Here is a 23,922-nt window from a genome sequence, read left to right as displayed (position 1 = left end):
TTGTGCTTCAAACCCACTCCCCCCCCCCCAATATAAGTAATGAAGACAAGCAATATAATCAATATTATCACTTTATATTTTAGCCATTATGTTGAATTCAAATTTATTACAGTGCATCCAATAATAATTTTACCTTTACTATGGATTAGTGATATTCCCGAAACGCTATACACGTTAGTGGCTTTGTAAGAACACCAATGTTGTACTCACAACCCAATACACCTTGTAGTCATAAATATAATAAATACGGAGAGACTAGATGCAGATGATGAAGCACACCGAGGCTAAATGATAATCAGGACTTGTATACAATTGTTTATTAATGTCAATAATTAAGTTAAAATGTGGTAAAACATTGTACACCGACACTCGCACTACAGAGACTCACGCTTATATGACCAGAGATGCTCAGTTGAGAACCGTGACCTGTCTACCACAGCGGCTGTGTCATGGGTGTCGACCCGGGGGGGGGGCCTACTGGTGTCGACCCTGGGGAGGGGGGGGGAGGGGACCAGCGACTGGCTGCGTCATTAATCGATTTAGTGAGCAGACCTGAGCACTGCCAGAGTGTTGCGTCACTAGTGTTCGTCATGACAGTCAGGTAGACTCACGGTCAAGTAGCCCCCCCTCCCCCGGTCAAGTAGCCCGTCATCACACCAGTATGTCCGGGTACATGTTCAAGAGTTAACTGATAAGTATGTAGTGAGCGAGGGAAGTGCTCTTGTGTACACTCATCACAAGTGTACATCTTGACTCATCACAAGTGTACATCTTGACTCATCACAAGTGTACATCTTGACTCATCACAAGTGTACATCTTGACTCATCACAAGTGTACATCTTGACTCATCACAAGTGTACATCTTGACTCATCACAAGTGTACATCTTGACTCATCACAAGTGTACATCTTGACTCATCACAAGTGTACATCTTGACTCATCACAAGTGTACATCTTGACTCATCACAAGTGTACATCTTGACTCATCACAAGTGTACATCTTGACTCATCACAAGTGTACATCTTGACTCATCACAAGTGTACATCTTGACTCATCACAAGTGTACATCTTGACTCATCACGAGGAAACACTTACACAAACTGTCACCGAACACACAGACGGAGGCGGCCATGACAGTCCACACTCAATACAAGTCATTGTAGGAAATCATTAAAACATTAAAATTATATTTTTGGCGAGAAACTGTAAGTAGAGCTGTAAGAGTGATCATTGAGTGACGCGGAGACACATCACTGTGGCGTGTACACCTGACCTCTGGGGGGGGGGGGTCAAGGGTCACGGCCAGCTGCCTCTCACTCGCCTGCTCTTATTTTTATATACAGGTCAATTAAGGCAACACAAGTAGCGCGGGAAAATTATCTGTATAAAACCACGGAAGATGATGCGCATTTTATCAAATGTAATTGTTGACCAGTTCACAGCGTCATAGTACTGCAGAGAGTTAAACAACGGAGCTCTTAAGAGTCTAAGGCAGAGTATTAAACCATTACTACTGAATGGGACGAGTGCTTCACAACACGCTGCCTCACCCAGCCACTGCTCCACCAACTACTCTACCTGTGTTGCACTGGACGAAGCCACCTCCGTTGTCAGTGCCTGGAGGGAGCCCTAACTAGTGACACACGCGTTACAACCTTGGCATATAACTATAACAAATGCTTGTATTTGTAACGGGACCGCCTAGTGGTGGGCCCAACCCCGATGGTGAGGGTATTGACGGGCGTGTGGGTGGACAGTGCCGGAGGTGGCATCATTGGTGGCCACTATGGCACTAGTGTTATGGAGCTCTGGTGACTGTACCAGTCAATACCACACAAGTGTTTGGGGCACACACTGAACACACCACCAATGGCGGGAATTTATAAATGAGCGGCACTAGTGGCAGACGCAACACCAGGGGGTCAGGCGGCACTAGTGGCAGACGCAACACCAGGGGTCACAAGGCACTAGTGGCAGACGCAACACCAAGGGGTCAGGCGGCACTAGTGGCAGACGCAACACCAGGGGGTCAGGCGGCACTAGTGGCAGACGCAACACCAGGGGTCACAAGGCACTAGTGGTAGACGCAACACCAGGGGTCACAAGGCACTAATGGCAGACGCAACACCAGGGGGTCACAAGGCACTAGTGGTAGACGCAACACCAGGGGTCACAAGGCACTAGTGGTAGACGCAACACCAGGGGGTCACAAGGCACTAGTGGCAGACGCAACACCAGGGGGTCACAAGGCACTAGTGGCAGACGCAACACCAGGGGTCAGGCGGCACTAGTGGCAGACGCAACACCAGGGGGTCACAAGGCACTAGTGGTAGACGCAACACCAGGGGTCAGGCGGCACTAGTGGCAGACGCAACACCAGGGGGTCACAAGGCACTAGTGGCAGACGCAACACCAGGGGGTCACAAGGCACTAGTGGCAGACGCAACACCAGGGGTCAGGCGGCACTAGTGGCAGACGCAACACCAGGGGGTCACAAAGCACTAGTGGCAGACGCAACACCAGGGGTCAGGCGGCACTAGTGGCAGACGCAACACCAGGGGTCACAAGGCACTAGTGGTAGACGCAACACCAGGGGTCACAAGGCACTAGTGGTAGACGCAACACCAGGGGGTCACAAGGCACTAGTGGCAGACGCAACACCAGGGGGTCACAAGGCACTAGTGGCAGACGCAACACCAGGGGGTCACAAGGCACTAGTGGCAGACGCAACACCAGGGGGTCACAAGGCACTAGTGGTAGACGCAACACCAGGGGGTCACAAGGCACTAGTGGTAGACGCAACACCAGGGGGTCACAAGGCACTAGTGGCAGACGCAACACCAGGGGTCACAAGGCACTAGTGGCAGACGCAACACCAGGGGTCACAAGGCACTAGTGGCAGACGCAACACCAGGGGTCACAAGGCACTAGTGGCAGACGCAACACCAGGGGTCACAAGGCACTAGTGGCAGACTCAACACCAGGGGTCACAAGGCACTAGTGGCAGACTCAACACCAGGGGTCACAAGGCACTAGTGGCAGACGCAACACCAGGGGTCACAAGGCACTAGTGGCAGACGCAACACCAGGGGTCACAAGGCACTAGTGGCAGACGCAACACCAGGGGTCACAAGGCACTAGTGGCAGACTCAACACCAGGGGTCACAAGGCACTAGTGGCAGACGCAACACCAGGGGTCACAAGGCACTAGTGGCAGACGCAACACCAGGGGTCACAAGGCACTAGTGGCAGACGCAACACCAGGGGTCACAAGGCACTAGTGGCAGACTCAACACCAGGGGTCACAAGGCACTAGTGGCAGACTCAACACCAGGGGTCACAAGGCACTAGTGGCAGACGCAACACCAGGGGTCACAAGGCACTAGTGGCAGACGCAACACCAGGGGTCACAAGGCACTAGTGGCAGACGCAACACCAGGGGTCACAAGGCACTAGTGGCAGACTCAACACCAGGGGTCACAAGGCACTAGTGGCAGACTCAACACCAGGGGTCACAAGGCACTAGTGGCAGACGCAACACCAGGGGTCACAAGGCACTAGTGGCAGACGCAACACCAGGGGTCACAAGGCACTAGTGGCAGACGCAACACCAGGGGTCACAAGGCACTAGTGGTAGACGCAACACCAGGGGTCACAAGGCACTAGTGGCAGACGCAACACCAGGGGTCACAAGGCACTAGTGGCAGACGCAACACCAGGGGTCACAAGGCACTAGTGGCAGACGCAACACCAGGGGTCACAAGGCACTAGTGGCAGACGCAACACCAGGGGTCACAAGGCACTAGTGGCAGACGCAACACCAGGGGTCACAAGGCACTAGTGGCAGACGCAACACCAGGGGTCACAAGGCACTAGTGGTGGGCATGCATGAACACATTAATAAGAATTAGCGTGAGCACACCACAACAAATACACGTCACTTTCTCCATCACGAGACAGATCTCCGAGGGTGGCGAGGGTGGGGCCTGATCATCCCCCGTCTGCTGGTGGTGCTGTTGTTGAGGTGGTGATGGTGGTTGAGGTGGTGGTGGTGGTGGTGGTGGTGGTGGCTGGGGAACTCCTTCGCCAGAACCTCGATGAATATTACATGAATGAAGATACCTAACAGAGGAGAATTATCTTAATAGTTTAAAGTACACTGGTATTATAACAAGTACATTAAACACTAACTATGGCCATATTTAACTTTAATGAAACCGATTTAAAACTAAAAATCAGATTTACACTTCATTCTTGCCTTCATATAATTTACCTTATATAAAGTATGCACAAAACTTAGAAACCACAGCTTTCAGATTTTAACTATTGGCCTACCTGTTGCAAAGGCTTCTAGCACCGCGGAGACAATTTCCCTGTTGTCAGAGGGAGCATTCTGGAGGCCGACCCCGGCCACGATGCCCAGCGGGATGGTGAAGGTGAACATCATAACGTATAGCACCTTACTCCACCCACTTAGTACCCGACTCTTGCTCACCTGGTAATGACACGCCATTTACCAGTCATCCTTACACACAACCTCGTTTTCTATATTACCAGAACTGTATTAATAAAATTGTTCAATGTTTATGTATATATAACGAGTCTTTAGAAACTCAATATTTATTACAATCTAAACAGACTACCGTTGGTAAACTACGCGCGTTCTCAAAGCAAAGTGTTATTAAACAAATTAAATGGCGTCTGCTCATTATTAATGATTATTTAATATAGACGCCGAGTGTAACAAGAGGTCATAAGTGGGATGAGGTGCCACAAGGGTCAGGACTTAATTGACCTCTACCAGAAACCTGTTATCTGAAAGATTGAGTTTCATATCTATGTCAAGAACCAGTTAGGGCAGAGGAAGACTAAGAATGCAAGTGCACCTCGACACTTAAATATACGAGAAATGGTTACTGGATTTAAAACAAAGCAGTTTTGAAAATATGAGCAGGAGCAAGATATTAAACGATAGAAAACTCACATCAGTAAGGAAATATCTGAATCTATACATCTCCGAGTGTGATGCCAGAGGCACCCAGCCTCCCTCCTCACCTCCAAGCCGAAGGTGAAGGCCATGACAGCCTCGTGCACCATGACTGCCACCGAGAACTCGAGCACCTTGTCCTTCTCCGTCTGGAGGCCAACAGCCATGCCTTCGAAGAGCGAGTGGATGCCCAAGGCCATGAGGAAGATCATCGAGGAAGGTACGCCGTGGCCAACTGCACAAACCCAAGATATCTTTAAATATAAATCTTGCAATATGCGCTAATGTAAATATACTTCCACAAATATTGTACACCAGGTTGGTAGCCGAACACTAGTGTAGACCATTGGTGGTGGTGGCCGGCACCGTGGGGCCTTCCTCCTACTATACCAGAGTTGGTAAACGTCACAAGATATATTGTTTATAAAGCTTATTTTTCTAGCACCAAATTTAGGAGTGCGCTATAGAAACTTACTTTTATACTACAGACCCAGGATCTGCCACAATATATCTAGTCAATATTAATTTATCTCATCCCTCAATTTGTGTCAATCTAGCCGCTCTAGTCCCACCTGTTCAGCTACATCTATTTATCCACCATGGTATAGTTCTAACCTTTGTGACTGGGGAGGTGGTGGCTAGGGTGGTCTATGGCGGTACTGTCCAAGCTGAAGTGCTGATCTTCCAGAGTGTCGTCAGTGGGCTTGGTCAGCAGGGCGAGGCCGCCACTGCTGTAGCTGCGACTGTCCTCCATCGCGTGCACCTGTTGGCGAGCACAACAACGCCTCTGTTGAGAGTTGTCCAGGGCTCCATAACTACCATCAGCACCTGTTGACTATATACTTTGGCGGCGCCTAAAGGGGGTGTATGGAATGTAAACAAACTACAATACTGCGAGAACCTGTTAATTAGGATTCCTGTTTTATCTTTACGAATTAGAGTTTGATGAATATGTATAGGACGAGGCCGAGGTAGAGACTTTAGGCAAGGAGAAATTAAATAAGGTCTAGTGGGCTAGGAAGCAAGAATCAAGGCGCTTCCAGAAAGGTCGAAGGTACTTTTCAAGAGAAGAGACTTGTGAAAATTTTTAAGAAGAAACATGTTTATATATAAAGACGAGAGATGTGGAACGCTTCACAGCAGCAACTGGGTCGAGGACAAAGTCCATAAACAAATCTTAAGTGTAAATAAATGCCATGATGCAACCCACAAAAGTTGCTCAACTTCTGGGTACCCATTTACTGTTTAAATCAAGACATCAAGTGAAAGGAAATTGATCCAACCATTTGTGTTCCGGCTGAGACTAGCCGAGATACCCAATTGCAAGTAGGAGCGTAGACCACTATGCTATAGGAGCCTGGGCTGTATTGAGAGTGTTCCAACACTTAGGTAAAGCATGTGTAGAAGGTGAGCTGCGGGTGTTTGGGAGGGGAACGAAGACGTGGATGAACCTACCAGCTTGTCGATGGTGAAGACCACGAGGAAGCCGCAGGTGACCACGAAGAAGCCCCAGGGAAACTCTGCGAACGCCTCCCAGTCCTCGTCTGCCCGATACAGCTCCTGAAGGAGACGAACTGGGGTTAGAGTAGTCTCGGTACACACCTGTAGCAATAACAAGAGCGAGACAAAACACTAACGAACTGCCCGCCTCCAAGTGCTGGATGCCTCCACCAGATGCCAGCGTGAACACACCCCTCCCTCCGTGTTCCAAGCCTCACACAGGTGAAATAGTTGACCTTAATATCTTTAGATATAAATTCAAATAACCAAAAATTTAGGTACCCTTGCCGAGAACAGGACCAAGAATCTCCGAGCAGAACCCAGCGATCAACACCCAAGCCACACCCCAGGTGCCAGACGCGAGCGACGACCCTGTGACCCAAGCCACACCCCCGGTGCCAGACGCGAGCGACGACCCTGTGACCCAAGCCACACCCCCGGTGCCAGACGCGAGCGACGACCCTGTGACCCGGTGCCACACACTAGTACCAGCGATAACGCCGCCACTTGGGTGGCGTCAGTGGCAGAAAGATAGCGTACCTGGTATGACGAAGGGCCGGGGTTCGACGCATGTATCAAAGGGGGTCCGCGCGCCATATTCACACATATAGACGCCACACAAGATGTACAGAATGGAAACATTCGTTACACAAGATTCTACATCCTGGGAATAAAACCTAGAGTAAAATTTAGAGGTGCTGGGTGCAGGTTTAACAGCGTCATTAATGGACTCCGCAACTTGAAGGTGGAGTGGAAGTAGCAATGGGACTGCTACAATCCTTTCTTATCAGTAGGGCCATCAGTGTTATCACCAGTGACTACTCTGGACATGAAGGTGAGACTTGAAGACAATCCTGTACGATAAGACGCCCACGTGTATACCGACTAGACAATCTGTAGCTATCGTCCCCCCCACCCCCCCGCCCGTGTTCAACACTGCCGGAAGCACAAAGGGTAACCGTCTTTTTATATAAATTTAGACAGCTTGCGGATTACTGAAAAGAGTAATTATGTACAACTCATTATACTCGAGGACGCGACTAATGCGATAATGAACAGTACCAATAATGGTAGTTTACAGTCTTAGAAATTGTAAATATTAACACTATAGGTGAAAATGTTATTGAAATTTGTCTTCCAAATTTCGTATAAAACATTTTGTTAGGACAATTAAGCATTTACATAATCACCGATGCAAGATGCGCGATTGATTGCATCCTGTACCTGGTGTAGGTCTCCAGCTTCCTGCGTGTGCCTGCACACAGGTGTGTACTTACCTAGTTGTGCTTGCGGGGGTTGAGCTCTGGCTCTTTGGTCCCGCCTCTCTACTGGTGAACAGATTCCCGAGCTCTATCTTATCTACATTTGATACTGTGTATGGAGTGTTCCTCCACCACATCACTGCCTAATTCATTCCATTTACTAACTACTCTGACAATGAAAAAGTTCTTTCTAATGTCTGTGGCTCATTTAGGGTACTCGGCTTCCACCTGTGTCCCTGTAACACGCATGGCCCCCCCCCCCTAGAGTTCTCACCCAGGGAAGCCTTCTCCAAGAGGTCAGCCCAGATGACCTCCGGATTATCTTATGTTGATTAAAAAATTCCTGGGTTAGTCTTAGTCTTAGCTAGTTTCAAGTAGGTAATATTCCATAATACTCTTGTCAAACATTGCAATGGAATTAGACCCCAGACTCTTAGGTGTTAACATCCATGGATCTCCCCCCCCCCCTTTTAGCCCAGGTCAGAGGTCAGTCACACACGTAACTAATAATTCCTCTCAAACAGTGTATGGTAAATGTCAAACAAGTTTAATGAAAATTCTTGAGTGTTTGTACACGTGTCGCCGATCTTTTACATTCTTGGGGGAGGTAGCAACAGAAAGTCTCACCCTCCTCCCTGTTGGGGTGTATATATTGGTCCTGTAGAGATTTAGGGACAGAGTGCAGGACACCGGGGTCCAGAGAGGGTCTGAAGAACATCTCACAGAGGGAGTGACAGCGTGAATCCACTGGATGGAGAGACAGAGGTCTTAAGGTAATGTGTGTGATCTCTGAGGTTTTGTTCCATGTCCAAATTTCTTTACTTTAGGCCAGTGTTAGAGTAGGATTTATAAGTGGTGATTAGCATAATTTTTGTCTCAATAAACTTAGGTTAAATTTCCCGTCTGTATCAATTGTTGAATCCTCTTAGCCTTTTGGATACTAGTGGCTGACAACCGTCCCATAATTAATGACAGTCATAGAAAGTACTCTCCAAGTCAAGCAGTGTTTCTTGCCTCGTTGCTTGATATAATGGTGAAGGCAGAGGGTGGCAGCGTTATTTAGTCCTGTGTAGCATTTCCTTGTCGGCAGTGTACCTTTTGTGTCCGGTGTAACCATATGTCAGCTCATATTACAGTGTTCAATAACAGAGTTACCAACTGCAACCGATGGGAAGTGTTACTCAGGATACGTAGTAGTGTTTACATTATTAGTTTAGTATACATTATAGTGGTGTTACATCCCCTTGTTCGTGTACCACCCGTGTTAAATAATCCATTCTTGTCTACCCTGTCAATTCCTGTGAGAATTTTTGTATGTGGTGATCATGTCTTCCCGGCTCTTCTATCTTCCAGCGACGTGAGGTGCAGTTCCCGCAGCCTTTCCTCGTAACTCGTGCCTCTTAGTTCTGGGACTAGCTTAGTGGCATACCTTGAACTTTTTCCCAGTTTCGTCTTTTGCTTGACAAGGTACGGGCTACATGCTGGGGCCACATACTCCAGGATTGGTCTTGCATATGTGGTATACAAGGTTCTGAATGATTCCTTACACAGGTTCCTGAAGGCTGTTCTGATGTTAGCCAGCCTTGCATACGCCGATGTTATTCTTTTTATGTGGGCTTCATAAGACAGGTTTGGTGTGATATCAACTAGATATTTCTGTCCGTTTCGTGAAGGACTTCATCTCATTTGGTATCCAATGTCTGGCCTCCTATTTCCTCCCCCTAGTTTCATTACCTTACACTTACTTGGGTTGAACTTTAGTAGCCACTTGTTTGACTATTACTTACTTTGTTTAGATCATCTTGTAGCCTCATACTATCTTCCTCTGTTTTATTCCTCATAATTATTTGTATCAGCAAACAATGAGAGGAACGAGTCTATTCCCTCTGGGAGATCATTTACATATTTCGGGAACAGTATAGGTCCAAGAACTGATCCTTTAGGTACTCCACTGGTAACACCTCGCCAGTGACTTCTATTGCTTAAGTACTCCCTTATCCAGTGGAGTACCTTTCCTTTCACTCCTGTTTGCACCTCCAGTTTGTGCACTAGTTTCTTATGTGGTACCGTGTCAAAGGCTTTCTGGCAATCCAAAAATATGCCGTCTGCCCATCATCCTTCTGCCTGATTTTTGTTGCCTGGTCATAGAATTGAATCAATCTTGTGAGGCAAGATCTGTCATCCCTGAACCCATGTTGATGTGGTACAAAGTACTTCCGCTCCAGATGTTCCTTTTTTTTTTAGCACAATCTTCATCACATTACATGGTATGCAAGTTAGTGACACTGGCCTGTAGTTCAGTGCCTCTTGTCTGTCAATCTTCTTTAATATTAGGACTACATTAGCCGTCTTCCAGATTTTTGGCAGTTCACCTGTTACCAGTGATTTGTTATATACTATGGCGAGTGGCTGGCACAGTGCCTTCAGTATCCAAGGTGAGATTCCATCCGGGCCTTTGTCTCTTCCAACTCTAGCAGATGCTTCCTCACCGCCCCACTGGTAATCACAAACAACTAGTGGTGATTAGTTAGATACTGTATTCCCTCGCCAATCTCTGACTTTCCCTTGCTCTACTATGAAGACCTCTTTGATTTTCTTAAGAGTTCTTTACACACTTATTTGTAGTGAATTTGTCTGTTCCTATCCTGTTTCATTACTTGTTCCTTCACTGGTTTTTCCGCATGTGGCTGTGCAGCAATTTAGGTCGAGTCTTTGCCTTGCTCGCTATGTCATTTTCATATTTTCTTTCTGCCTCTACTCACCCTGACGTATCCATTCCTGGCGCTCTGATATCTTTCTCTGCTCATTTGCGTCCTATTATTTCTATAGTTTCCCCACGCACTTTCACCTAGTTGCTTTGCTAGCCTAATATCTCTGATTAAACCACGGGTTTCTCATCTGCATTTCATTTTTCTCCTTTTGGACTAACTTGTCTACTGCCTCCTTACACTTCTGTGTGACAGTCCATCATGCCTTGGGCCGTCTTGTCCTCCGAGCTCTGTTTCCCCAAGTTATATCTGTTTGGAATTGTCTTGACTCCTCATAGTTTCCCTTTCAGAATGCCAGCCTTTTGTTTTATGGTCCCTTCCTTGGGTACATTAATCCCTTCTTCGACCAGATACTCAAACATCAGTACACTGTGGTCGCTCGTTCCCACGGGGGCTTCGTAACCTATTTCCCTTACGTCGGAGTCATTCAGTGTGAAGACTAGGTCGAGTCTCGCTGGTTCATCGTTGCTTCTCATTCTCGTGGTTCCCTCGACATGCCGACTTGAAAAGTACGTCACCACTTTCAACAGTTCAGCTCTCCATGTTTTCTCCCCTCCACGTGATTCCTTGTTTTCCTAGTGTATCCTTCCATGATTGAAGCCCCCCCCCCCCATGATGAGCAGATGGGACCTATTTCTACAGGCAGCAGTAGCTTCTATCTTAATTATAGTGTTAACTGCCATGTTTGTCATACTCTTACCTGGTCTTCTGTCGTTTGGTGGAGGGTTATATGTCACTGCTGCTACTATTGGTCCTCCCATCGTCATGGTGCCTGTTATGTAGTCTCTGAACCTCTCGCAGTCTGGGATAACCATCTCCTCGTAACTATTCCTTTCTTATCAGTAGGGCCACTCCACCTCCTCCCCTTTCTCCCTCCCTCTCCCTATTACGGTGTAGTCCTGGGGAAACACCGCATTTGTTACCATTCCCGAGTTTTGTTTCCGCGAGTCCCATTACATCCGGGTTCCCTTGTGCTCCAAGGTCACTAGCCTTGCTTTTAATCCCATCTGTGTGTGTGTGCCTGCAGGCGTGAAGATCAGAGGTACAAAGGAGCCATAGAAAATACTTTTGTAGATTTATATAGCGTTAAACAAGATGGTTCGTAGATGGAAAAATATTTTTTAAGGTAGTTAGAAAGAGTGATGAAGACAAACTGCAGTAAGAGGACAACAGTATAATCGAGAGCCACGTACGAGGCTGGAGGTGACGACACGGCCGCCCAGACACGGTCGTCAGTGTAGCCTACAGATAAGATATTACACCCGCTGACCACAGCACAGTTTATCAAACAAAATATCGTCCACGTGGACACTGCTGCTTCTCCCTAACACTGTAATCTTAGACAACCAGAGCGCTAGTAACTGGCCCTTGTTACCACTCCTAGGCCACACTGCTCTACAGTCATAAGAGTGGCGTGATCTCTTGTGTACATAAATACCTAACTTCCCCAGGTGGTGCACGTCAACTACCGCGGCTGGTTCCCGCAGCCAATCTTTAATAGCTAAACAACCCCCCCCCCCCCTTTGTTTAGAATATGACTGGTAATAAACCTATATTTATATTAGTGCAGTCTTGTCACCGGAATTGTGCAGAGTGGCCACAAGGTGCCCCGAGTCACCATACCTGGGCACCAGTATGGCACGTCAACTGTAGCCAACGTCACAGCCAGACACACGAGTACACCTTCAAGTATGTGAGAACACAGACGAGCCATTGCTCACAACCATCACCACAACAATGGAACCAATATTGATTGTAGGACTGGATTTTATTCACAACTTCTCAAGCACAGACTTTCGACGTAATTAATAATAACTGCTTGACGTTATCATTTATGCAACAAAGTAAACCATCTTCCGTTGTCAAGCGAGTACAGTTACACGAGGGTGGTGAGAGCAACACTCGCGGCCCCAGTGTTGCTCTCACCACCTCATTACTACCGCCACATTTTACAGAACATCGGGCCCAGCTTCATGACAGTTCCACACACTCTTGTGCCCGTGTTATCCACCACGGTAAAATCATTAAACAATGTTAACAGAAGAATTACATATTTCAAACAAATGGGATCGACCAATCAATAGTTCAGCTCTTAGGCTGTTTAACTACAATACAAATTAAGTTAACACTATAGAGTGCGTCTTACCTCAAGAAAGCGGTGGAACTTGCGATCGGCAGCAGGCAGGAGCCCCATGAAGCAGACGAAGATGAAGACGCCGGCACCGAAGCAGGAGGCGCAGGAGAGGAGTCGTGACCTGAGGCCTGCGCGGGGCACCAGCCTTTTGGAGAGGGTCCCGCGCAGCAACACCGGCGCCAGACCCACACACGTCGTCAACACGAAGATCATCCCGGTCACCAGGAACTGCATTTGTTTCACCTCCATCTTGAGGGTGAGGGAGGCTGTGCCCCTGGAGGCTCAGGTGACTAAGGTTCGATCAGGTTTATGGGTTATGCACCACCCCTCTAAACCATGTCCAAGTACCAGGTGGTACCTGAGCACAATACCTTCCAGTACCGGTGTTTAGCACTTGCTATCGCCTATGATATTCAAATGAACACAGATTCACAAATGTTATCATTCACGTCAGTAGTAGTGGGAAGGCTGCGGCCCTCCTGCTGGGGTGAGTACTAGGCTCCTACTGGTGTAGGGTGTGCTGCTTGTGTCCGCCAACCCTCGGGGCAGTAGTCAGGCCGCCGCGATAACGAGCCCGTCTGTCTGAACTAGCAGTAATGCTAACAATGCCCACCTGGTGTGAACGGACCTCGGTCATTACCACCCTGCCCCTCCACACCCCTCCCTGTATGTCATCACCCCAACCCCCCATCATCCCCACCCCACACCCCCACCATACACCCACAACCCTCCACCCTCAGCCATCACCTACCTGTTGCACCCCCTCACCTTTGTATCCAGGAAGATACTGACATATTGTGACGCTGTCATCACTCTCCCACACTGACGCGCTCTAGTGTCTGTAATGTATACTCCTGAATTCATCTTGGTGGCTTGTATTACCGTCAACCCGGTATTTATTGAACTCTCTGGAGATAGCTGCTTGCATGACGCAGCAATGGAACCTTGCCATTTTAGAACACTGGAACTTTGCAACATTTAACCTTTCTTGAGAGAAGATGGCGTTCATATTAACGCCATCACGCTGTGTTTCACACAGTCAATGTTTGTTGGCGACACCAGCACCCCCTGGTGTGCTAACCCCGAGCCCCACACCTGCAACCTTTGGTGTTTTAACCCCCCCCCACACACCCACCCACACCAACAACCTCTGGTGTGTTAACCCCCCTCCCCCGGCCCCCCCCCCACACACACACCAGCAACCTCTAATGTGTTAACCCCCCTCCCCCGGCCCCCCCACACACACACACCAGCAACCTCTGGTGTGTTAACCCCCCTCCCCCGGCCCCCCCCCACACACACACCAGCAACCTCTGGTGTGTTAACCCCCCTCCCCCGGCCCCCCCCCCCACACACACACACACACCAGCAACCTCTGGTGTGTTAACCCCCCTCCCCCGGCCCCCCCCCCCACACACACACTCACACCAGCAACCTCTGGTGTGCTCCCACCTCTGGCCCCAAACCACACACTCACCTTTCGACTCACTTAAGTTACGAAATCACCTCCCCGGCAAACTTTAGAGTAAGGCAGCCCTTGGGACGAGAGTCCTGGGACGAGAGTCCTGGGACAAGAGTCCTGGGACAAGAGCCCTGGGACAAGAGCCCTGGGACGAGAGCCCTGGGACGAGAGCCCTGGGACAAGAGCCCTGGGACAAGAGCCCTGGGACGAGAGCCCTGGGACGGGAATCCTTAGGACTGGAGCCCTTAGGGCGAGTTGTGTCGTTGATGAGCAGGGACGCCCCCCCCCCCCCTCGAGTTCGTGTGTCTAGTGTTTGAGCCTAAGACAAGAGCGTGAATGTTATAGCGTGCTTAAAACCTATGTCAGCATTGACACATTTCCCGAGACATATATCAAGTTATATGTGCCAGCAGCTGTGTGTGAATCACAACGCTCTACGCTTATCGATCCGCTGTTTGGATACAAGATAGCCCAACGGTTCTTAGCCTAATATATCGCATCCTTTGAAATTGGCTTGAAATCAGTTAAATGCTTTTACTACTGAAAATATAACTGTTTTATCTTACCCATTCTATCGTTATTTTATTCTAACCGAGCTTATATAAATGTAACCTATGCTATTCTGACCAAATATAACGCAGCCGAGCCTAATGCCGTGGCGGCAAGTAAGAAGGACAATGTGCAGGCGAGGAGTCACAATAACGTGGCTAAAGTATGTTGACCAGACCACACATTAGAAGGTGAAGGGACGACGACGTTTCGGTCCGTCCTGGACCATTCTCAAGTCGATTGGTTCAGGACGGACCGAAACGTCGTCGTCCCTTCACCTTCTAGTGTGTGTGGTCTGGTTAATCAAGGAGAATGTGGTTAATATTGACCGGGCGGTTGTTGTAGCAACCCGTCCTCTTAAAAATAACGTCACTTTTGGCTCGTATGCGCACTATGGCCAAATTTGGACGTAATTTGAAATGAAATCGACTCACAAAAGTGACGTACTGTTCCGTTTTCTGTTTGAGTCGTCCGGCTTACTCGGCCAGCTTAGAAGAGGATTCTTTCCATTAACGTTTTTCATACCGTTTTGAAACTTTATGAGAATTTCCTGCCCGCCTAACCTACCAGAGGACCCTTAACTTACTGTTGTTGAAAAAAAAATCCAAAATTTATATTCATATTTTTTTCATTTTCAAATTACGTCCATACTGGCAAACGGCCAAAAGCGACGTTGTTTTTAAGAGGACAGGAGTCGCATACACTGCAGACCTCAAGATAACCTCAAGACCCTGTATCTTGGCAACATGGAAGTGGGGAGAAAGGTGGACCTGGGAAACATGCGTTATTACCCAGGAGGCAGAGAATCCCGCTCTGTATATTCTATATACAGAGCGGGATATTAGATTATATTCACTCCAGGACATACACCAGCGAGGCGCATCACCAACGTCGCCAGATTTGTTGTGGTGGTGGGGGGGAGGGGGGAGGGCTACACCGGTGTGACCCCCGGCATAGTGCGGGCCCCTTACCCTTCTTAAGGTCCATGGTGTCGGGGGGGGGGGGGGTGTAGCCCATCTCTTTTCTCATCGCGAATCATTGGGTTGGAAAACATCAATCAAAGGGGAGCCAAAGCTTCCTTTTATAAGAATAGATTTAAAGAAACAAAAGGAAATATGAAAAGTACATGGAAAGCCTTCTCTAACATCATAGGGTCTAAACAACAAACAAATAAAACTCTCCAAAGATGATTACACACTTAAATCAGATTTTGATATTGCAATTTAATTCAATAGCTTATTTTCACCAATTGGTGCTAACCTTGCCAGAAAAATCCCAGAGACCCAGACACATGTTACTGCCTATCTCACCGGCAGCTGTCCCAACTCTCTACTCCTTTGACCAGTCAGCCCGACGGACATTATATCAATAATTCAATCACTTAAAACCTAGGCTGGGAACATTAATGATATACCATCTATGGTATATGAGTGCTGCCCCTGCTCTTGCACTACCATAGATGGCTCTGCTATTCAACAAATCGCTAGTGTCATATTTTTCCTGATATACTTAAAAAAACAAGAGTGACGCCAGTTCATAAAGGAGGCGAGACAGCTGACATAAACAATTACAGATCAATATTAAATCTACCTATACTTTAAAAAATATTTACAAACAGCTGTATTCCTGCTTTATAAAACTCAGCATATTAAGTCCCTGCCAGTTGGCTTCCGTTCCCAAAAAGAGTACGAATAATGCCATTATTAGTCTGCTTAATATAATCTACTCAGCCCTTCACAAAAACGAGCTCAGTTGGCCTCTTCATTGATCTGAGAAGGGCCTTTGATACTGACCTGAGAAAGGCCTTAGATACTGTAAAATATAACTACATCTTTCTTAAACGTCACCACTATGGTATCCGAGGCCTTAATTGCTCTAGACTATATTCGTTCCTATCCCAGTGACACATACCAATATGTAGCCATCAGTAGCATAGCCTTCCCCAACTCTACCACTGACAATAGGGGTGCCACAGGCTTAGCTGCAGTTATCACTGTACAGTTGTTCGAAATAAGACAATATGGATACTGGGGTACTGGATACAGATGTACTGTTCCGTTTTCTGTTTTGCTGTGTGGGTGGCAGCATCCTATTTCTTATATACATCAATAATTTGCCAAATGTTTCTAACATTCTTAAACCTATACTATTTGCTGACGATACGACCTTCATCTATTCTGACCCCAACCCCCACACACTAAATGATATTGTCAACAATAAATTTAAAAAGTCCACTCATGGATGTCAACCAACAAACTTACACTGAACATAAAAAAAATCTACATTTTATTTGGAAGTAAATCATCAAATCCGATTCAACTTCAGATAGACAATGTTAAACATCACCAATAAAAATGAGGGGAAGTTCCTTGGCCTGTACATAGACAAGAGACTGAACTTCAACACCCACATATATGACAATACCAAAAAAATCTAAAAAATGGTCGGTAAATCTCTTAAATTATATATAATGTTCCCCACTCTGCTCTCCTCTCATTATACCACGCACTAATCTATCCCTATCTTACATTAGGTATCTGTGCATGGGGTTCAACCACAGGAAATTACCTCAAGCCTATAATCACTCGGCAAAAAAATCTGTTATCAGAACTATAACAAACTGTAGCTTCAGACAACACACAGCGTCTGTTTAAGTCCCTTAACATGCTAAACATACACTCACTCCACACATTCTCATGTGCTATTTACATGTACAAAACCTTGTTCCTAAATGCTAATTTTGACCTGAAACTTTTCCTTGATGCGTGTAAAAGAACCCATGAGCACCACACCAGAAATAAATATTACTTTGATATCCCCCAGAGTCAGGCTAAATCTGTACAAACACTCCATGCAAATAAAAGAGACTAGTCTTTGGCACTCATTCCCTGACGAACTAAAAAATGTTCCAACCTATACTTTGTTCAAAAGTAAAAGCCAAAAGTACTTAACTAGTCACCGCAATTTAGTCTCCGTGGTGTAGTGGTAAGACACTCGCCTGGCGTTCCGCGAGCGCTGTCATGGGTTCGTATCCTGGCCGGGGAGGATTTACTGGGCGGAAATCCTTAACTGTAGCCTCTGTTTAACGCAACAGTAAAATGTGTACTTGGATGAAAACACGATTCTTCGCGGCGGGGATCGTATTCCAGGGACCTGCCCGAAACGCTACGCGTACTAGTGGCTCTACAAGAATGTAACAACTCTTGTATATATATCTGAACTACATCCTCATAGTTTCCTACCTTGTGCTTCAGACTCACACTGTATCTTGTACTACCTACTTCCCCAATATTAGTACTTAAGACTAATTAAGTACTTCATCTTTTCCAGTATAATCACCTCTGTCAATTTATAGTGTTGATATAAAACTTTGCTACAATGTACTTCTTCACCTTACTTGATGTTAGGTTAAGGACCTGCCCGAAACGCTACGCGTGTTAGTGGCTTTGCCAGAATGTAAAAATATCACTCTACTATAATCTCACCAACCCATTGTACCTTCTTGTATATCAAATATTATTATTATAGTTATAATTAAGCTACACAACATTCTAGGCACAAGCAGAGTAGGCTACATGCAGCCTCGTGTGGAGCTGCTCCCACCAATACCTAAACATTTGCACTCCAGTAATCCCCTACTCTACTTTTTGGTTTAACTTTCATAGGTATTTGCAAATTAAAATGAAAGTGCCGGATGCAATTCCCACCGCAGGACGAAGACGTTTGAGAACGTTTCCTTTTATCTGACGCCTCTGTTCACCTAGCACTCAATAAATCCCCTGGAACTGATCAGCTGTTGTGGGTTACATGCTGAGTAAGCCCAGTAGTTAACCTAGGGCGACGTCGCTAAGCCTAACAGGCTTCTTGTACCCGACGGTGGTAAAGTTCAGTATGAAGCATTTTGTATCCTGAACTTGGGGGTAATTACACCAGTTACAAAATATCAAACATGGCTAAATAAGATAAGCTGGTAATGGTGATAGCGCAACCCGTCCTCTTTAAAATAACGTTTACAACCCGTCCTCTCAAAATAACATCGCTTTTCACTCGTATGGGCACTATGGCCAAAAACTGACGTAATTTGAAATGAAATCGGCTCACGAAAGTGATGTACTGTCCCGTTTTCTGTTTGGATCCTCCAGCTTAGTCTGTTAGGTTAGGAGAGGACACTTTCTACTAACGTTTTTCATAACGTTTTGAAACTTTAGGAGAATTTCCCGCCCTCCTAACCTACCAGAGGACCCATAACTTACTGTTTTGGAAAAAATAATCATAAATTTTTATTTTTTTTCATTTCATATTACGCCAGTTTTCGGCCATACGGGTAAACGGCTAAATTCTGACGTAATTTGTAAGAGGACAGGTTATAGCTGCAGTTATCAGTGTACAGTTGTTCGACATAAGACCATGTGGATACTGGGGTTTATATATAGCATATAAATGTTGTCCATTAACTTGATCTTGGCCTTGGGAGAGTATGGTGCTGGTGCCTCCAGGGTCACTCCTCGCACCGCCTCACTCACCATGATTGGGTAAGTGGCTTCAAGTTTATGGGGTGCAGGTGTGGGTGGCAGCAGCCCCCGTGGCTGTGTGGGTGGCAGCAGCCCCCGTGGCTGTGTGGGTGGCAGCAGCCACCGTGGCTGTGTGGGTGGCAGCAGCCCCCGTGGTTGTGTGGGTGGCAGCAGCCCCCGTGGCTGTGTGGGTGGCAGCAGCCCCCGTGGCTGTGTGGGTGGCAGCAGCCCCCGTGGCTGTGTGGGTGGCAGCAGCCACCGTGGCTGTGTGGGTGGCAGCAGCCCCCGTGGTTGTGTGGGTGGCAGCAGCCCCCGTGGCTGTGTGGGTGGCAGCAGCCCCCGTGGCTGTGAGGGTGGCAGCAGCACCCGTGGCTGTGTGGGTTGCAGCAGCCCCCGTGGCTGTGTGGGTGGCAGCAGCCCCCGTGGCTGTGTGGGTGGCAGCAGCCCCCGTGGCTGTGTGGGTGACAGCAGCCCCCGTGGGTAGCAGCAGCCCCCGTGGCTGTGTGGGTGGCAGCAGCCCCCGTGGCTGTGTGGGTGGCAGCAGCCCCCGTGGCTGTGTAGGTGACAGCAGCCCCCGTGGGTGGCAGCAGCCCCCGTGGCTGTGTGGGTGGCAGCAGCCCCCGTGGCTGTGTGGGTGACAGCAGCCCCCGTGGGTGGCAGCAGCCCCCGTGGCTGTGTGGGTGACAGCAGCCCCCGTGGCTGTGTGGGCATCACGCCACCAAGTGTCACCACTTCCCACAAAATCTTGTGAACAAACTCTGGAAGTGTTTTCAACCTCGTGAAATAATTGGTTTTGATGACGAGTTACACTTGACCAAGGAGCCGCTGTTCATCCTGAGTGAACTAGCCAGGATGGAGGCTGGCTCCTTTGGATGCAAACATACAAGATATTCTTAACTCTGTCTTAGACACATGGGAACACCTTGGCTTAGTTTCCTCAGCTGAGAAAGCACACAGAATCTTCACTACCAACACGGAGGTGGTCGCAAGACGCAAGTATATGGTGGTGACGTTGTAGCCGGACTGGTCGTCGGTGTGGCTGGGGCTCGGGGCTCTCAAGGCTGCTGCACGATACCATCCCAGCCATAGAGTAATTGTCACCATTGCAAGAATCACGTATTTTTAATTTATTACATCTTTATTTGATTATGCCGCATCCAACTTTGTAAATGCCTGAAATAATGCTTGGCAGACCTGAAATGGTGGCCCCAGAAGCCTAGAGGAACATCCTGGGATGCCCCGTACAACAGTTACTAAACAAGACTAAGGAACTTCATAACGGTAACCCATGTGTAAGCGATCATATCAATGATAATTATTTCATTCGTATGCAGAGGCTTAGGCATTCCCCCCCCCCCCCCCGGCACACAGGGCCTCCACGCCTCTTTATCGAAGGTCGACTTCCCTCACAATTAATTACTAAGGCTGTAACTGAGTTGTGAATGCATCACATGCTCACCAGGAGACACAATAACACTGTACAGTAGAGCACTTTATGCTAGATAAATACCCTCCCTAAAGGACACAAAAAAAACCCGAAATCATCTCAAGATAACCTTAAGATAACCTCCCTTACCACCCAAGACAACAATACACATCAACCCCAACCTTCACCGTGAAGCAGACAACACTTCCGCCACAGTGATGCTCTCCTCTCCCAACACATTTACACCCATGGATGTGTAGACAACATTACCATACATGTTGATGTTACTGCGCGGTTCAGTAAAGGGTTGCACATGATTCAAGGTTATGTAATATATATGTGTGTGTGTGTGTGTGTGTGTGTGTGTGTGTGTGTGTGTGTGTGTGTGTGTGTGTGTGTGTGTGTGTGTGTGTGTGTGTACTCACCTATTTGTACTTGCAGGATCGAGCATTGACTCTTGGATCTCGCCTTTCCAGCTATCGGTTGTTTACAGCAATGACTCCTGTCCCATTTCCCTATCATACCTAGTTTTAAAAGTATGAATAGTATTTGCTTCCACAACCTGTTCCTTAAGTGCATTCCATTTTTCCACTACTCTCACGCTAAAAGAAAACTTCCTAACATCTCTGTGACTCATCTGAGTTTCCAGTTTCTACCCATGTCCCCTCGTTCTCTTACTATTCCGTGTGAACATTTCATCTATTTCCACTTTGTCAATTCCCCTGAGTATTTTATATGTCCCTATCATATCTCCTCTCTCCCTTCTTTTCTCTAGTGTCGTAAGGTTCAGTTCCTTCAGACGCTCTTCATATCCCATCCCTCGTAACTCTGGGACAAGCCTCGTCGCAAACCTCTGAACCTTCTCCAGTTTCCTTATGTGTTTCTTCAGGTGGGGGCTCCATGATGGTGCGGCATACTCTAAGACGGGTCTCACGTAGGCAGTGCAAAGCGCCCTAAAAGCCTCCTTATTTAGGTTTCTGAATGAAGTTCTAATTTTCGCCAGTGTAGAGTACGCTGCTGTCGTTATCCTATTTATATGTGCCTCAGGAGTTAGATTAGGTGTCACATCCACTCCCAGGTCTCTTTCTCGAATCGTTACAGGTAGGCTGTTCCCCTTCATTGTGTACTGTCCCTTTGGTCTCCTGTCACCTGATCCCATTTCCATAACTTTACATTTACTGGTGTTAAACTCCAGTAGCCATTTCCCTGACCATCTCTGCAACCTGTTTAAGTCCTCTTGGAGGATCCTACAATCCTCGTCTGTCACAACTCTTCTCATTAATTTTGCTTCATCCGCAAACATTGATATGTATGATTCCACTCCTGTAAACATATCATTTACGTAAATTAGAAAGAGGATTGGTCCCAGCACCGATCCTTGAGGTACTCCACTTGTTACTGTTCGCCAGTCCGACTTCTCGCCCCTTACCATTACCCTCTGGCTCCTTCCTTTTAGGTAGTTCTTCACCCATACTAGGGCCTTTCCGCTTACTCCTGCCTGCCTCTCAAGTTTGTATAGCAGTCTCATGTGCCGTACTGTATCAAAGGCCTTTTGGCAGTCAAGAAATATGCAGTCTGCCCAGCCTTCTCTGTCCTGCCTTATCCTTGTTACTTTATCATAGAATTCTAAAAGGTTTGTTAGGCATGATTTCCCTGTCCTGAACCCATGTTGGTGCTTGTTTACAAACCCAATGCTCTCCAGGTGCTCAACAAGTCTTAGCCTAATTATTCTTTCAAGTATTTTGCAGGGGATGCTTGTCAGTGATACGGGTCTGTAGTTAAGTGCCTCCTCCCTATCACCTTTCTTGAAAATCGGTACGACATTTGCCTCCTTCCAGCAACTGGGCAATTCTCCCGACATAAGTGACTCATTAAAGATCATTGCCAGAGGCACGCTGAGAGCCTGTGCTGCCTTTTTAAGTATCCACGGTGATACTTTGTCTGGTCCAACAGCTTTATTTGCATCCAGTGTTGTCAACTGTTTCATTACCTCCTCTGCTGTCACCTCTATATCTGATAGTCTTTCATCTAGGGTAATCTCTTCTAACAATGGGAGCTGCTCAGGCTCGGTTGTGAACACTCCATGGAATTTTGCATTCAGTACCTCGCAGATTTCCTTGTCGCTTTCTGTATATGCCCCTTCTGTTTTCCTCAGTCTTGTCACTTGGTCATTAACCGACATCTTCCTTCTTATATGGCTATGTAGTAATTTAGGTTGCTTTTTCGCTTTGACTGCAATATCATTCTCATAATTTCTTTCCGACACTCGTCTTATGTTAATGTAATCATTCCTAGCTCTGTTACATCTAATCCTGTTGTCCTCTGTCCTTTGTCTTCTGTACTTCCTCCACTCCCGCCTGCTTCTCACCTTTGCTTCCTGACACTGTCTATTAAACCATGGGTTATTATATTCCCTCCTGCTTTTTTCCTTTACTGTTGGAATAAATCTCTCTTCAGCCTCCTTGCATTTCAATATGACTTGGTTCATCATACCTTGTACTGTTTTTCCTCTAAGTTCTTCCTCCCACTGCACTTCTCCCAGGTAGTCCCTTATCCTTCTGTAGTCCCCCTTTTCTGTAATCAAGTCTCCTTTCCAGGACCTCTTGTCCTTTGGTCACAATTTTAAGCTCCATCATGTAGTCAAAGACTAGGACACAATGGTTACTGGCTCCTAGTGGTATTTCATGTTCCAACTGCTCGATGTCTTCTACATTCTGAGTGAAAATGAGATCTAATAGGCTGGGCGTATCCCCTCCTCTTTCCCTAGTATCTTCCTTCACATGCTGTGTTAGGAAATTCCTGTCAATAACGTCTACCAGCTTCGCTCCCCAGGTCTCCTCCCCGCCATGGGGATTCCTCGTTTCCCAATCTATCTCTCCGTGATTTAGGTCCCCCATGACCAACAGCTTCGCTCTCATTCTATGCGCTATGGTTGCTGCCCTCTGCAGTTCATCCATACATGTCTTGTTGCTGTCCTCGTACTCCTGCCTGGGCCTTCTACTGTTTGGTGGGGGATTGTAGAGTATCAAGATTAGAATCTTCTTCCCATCCACTGTCCGAGTTCCATGTATGTGTGTGTGTGTGTGTGTGTGTGTGTGTGTGTGTGTGTGTGTGTGTGTGTGTGTGTGTGTGTGTGTGTGTGTGTGTGTGTGTGTGTGTACTCACCTAATTGTGCTTGGGGGGGTTGAGCTCTGGCTCTTTGGTCCCGCCTCTCAACCGTCAACCAACAGGTGTACAATTTCCTGAGCCTATTGGGCTCTATCATATCTACACTTGAAACTGTGTATGGAGTCAGCCTCCACTACATCACTTCCTAATGCA

The 23,922-nt window shown here is 47.2% G+C and overlaps 2 protein-coding genes across 2 annotated transcripts in view; one reads left to right on the top strand and one right to left on the bottom strand.

Annotated features, from left to right (window-relative positions):
- Positions 1-302: 302 nt before the first annotated feature.
- Positions 303-13,264, bottom strand: LOC123766392 (zinc transporter ZIP1). Its single transcript, XM_045755452.2, is given in 7 exon segments — positions 303-4,032; positions 4,035-4,124; positions 4,338-4,497; positions 5,058-5,224; positions 5,605-5,752; positions 6,445-6,549; positions 12,666-13,264. Coding segments are annotated over 7 exon segments (1,065 nt in total). The 5' UTR covers positions 12,903-13,264; the 3' UTR covers positions 303-3,874.
- Positions 8,434-23,922, top strand: part of LOC123766391 (RAB3 GTPase activating protein subunit 1) — a 155,734-nt gene continuing 140,245 nt past the window's right edge. Inside the window, exon 1 of the mRNA XM_069308414.1 lies at positions 8,434-8,524. The gene's annotated coding sequence lies outside the window, so the exon portion shown is untranslated. The remainder of the gene's footprint in view (positions 8,525-23,922) is intronic.

This window comes from Procambarus clarkii, chromosome 62 (genome assembly GCF_040958095.1).
Source record: "Procambarus clarkii isolate CNS0578487 chromosome 62, FALCON_Pclarkii_2.0, whole genome shotgun sequence".
In the NCBI taxonomy this organism is placed as follows: Eukaryota; Metazoa; Arthropoda; class Malacostraca; order Decapoda; family Cambaridae; genus Procambarus; species Procambarus clarkii.
The sequence above is the reverse complement of the archived record's forward strand: the minus strand, read 5'-3'. Positions and strand labels throughout refer to the sequence as shown.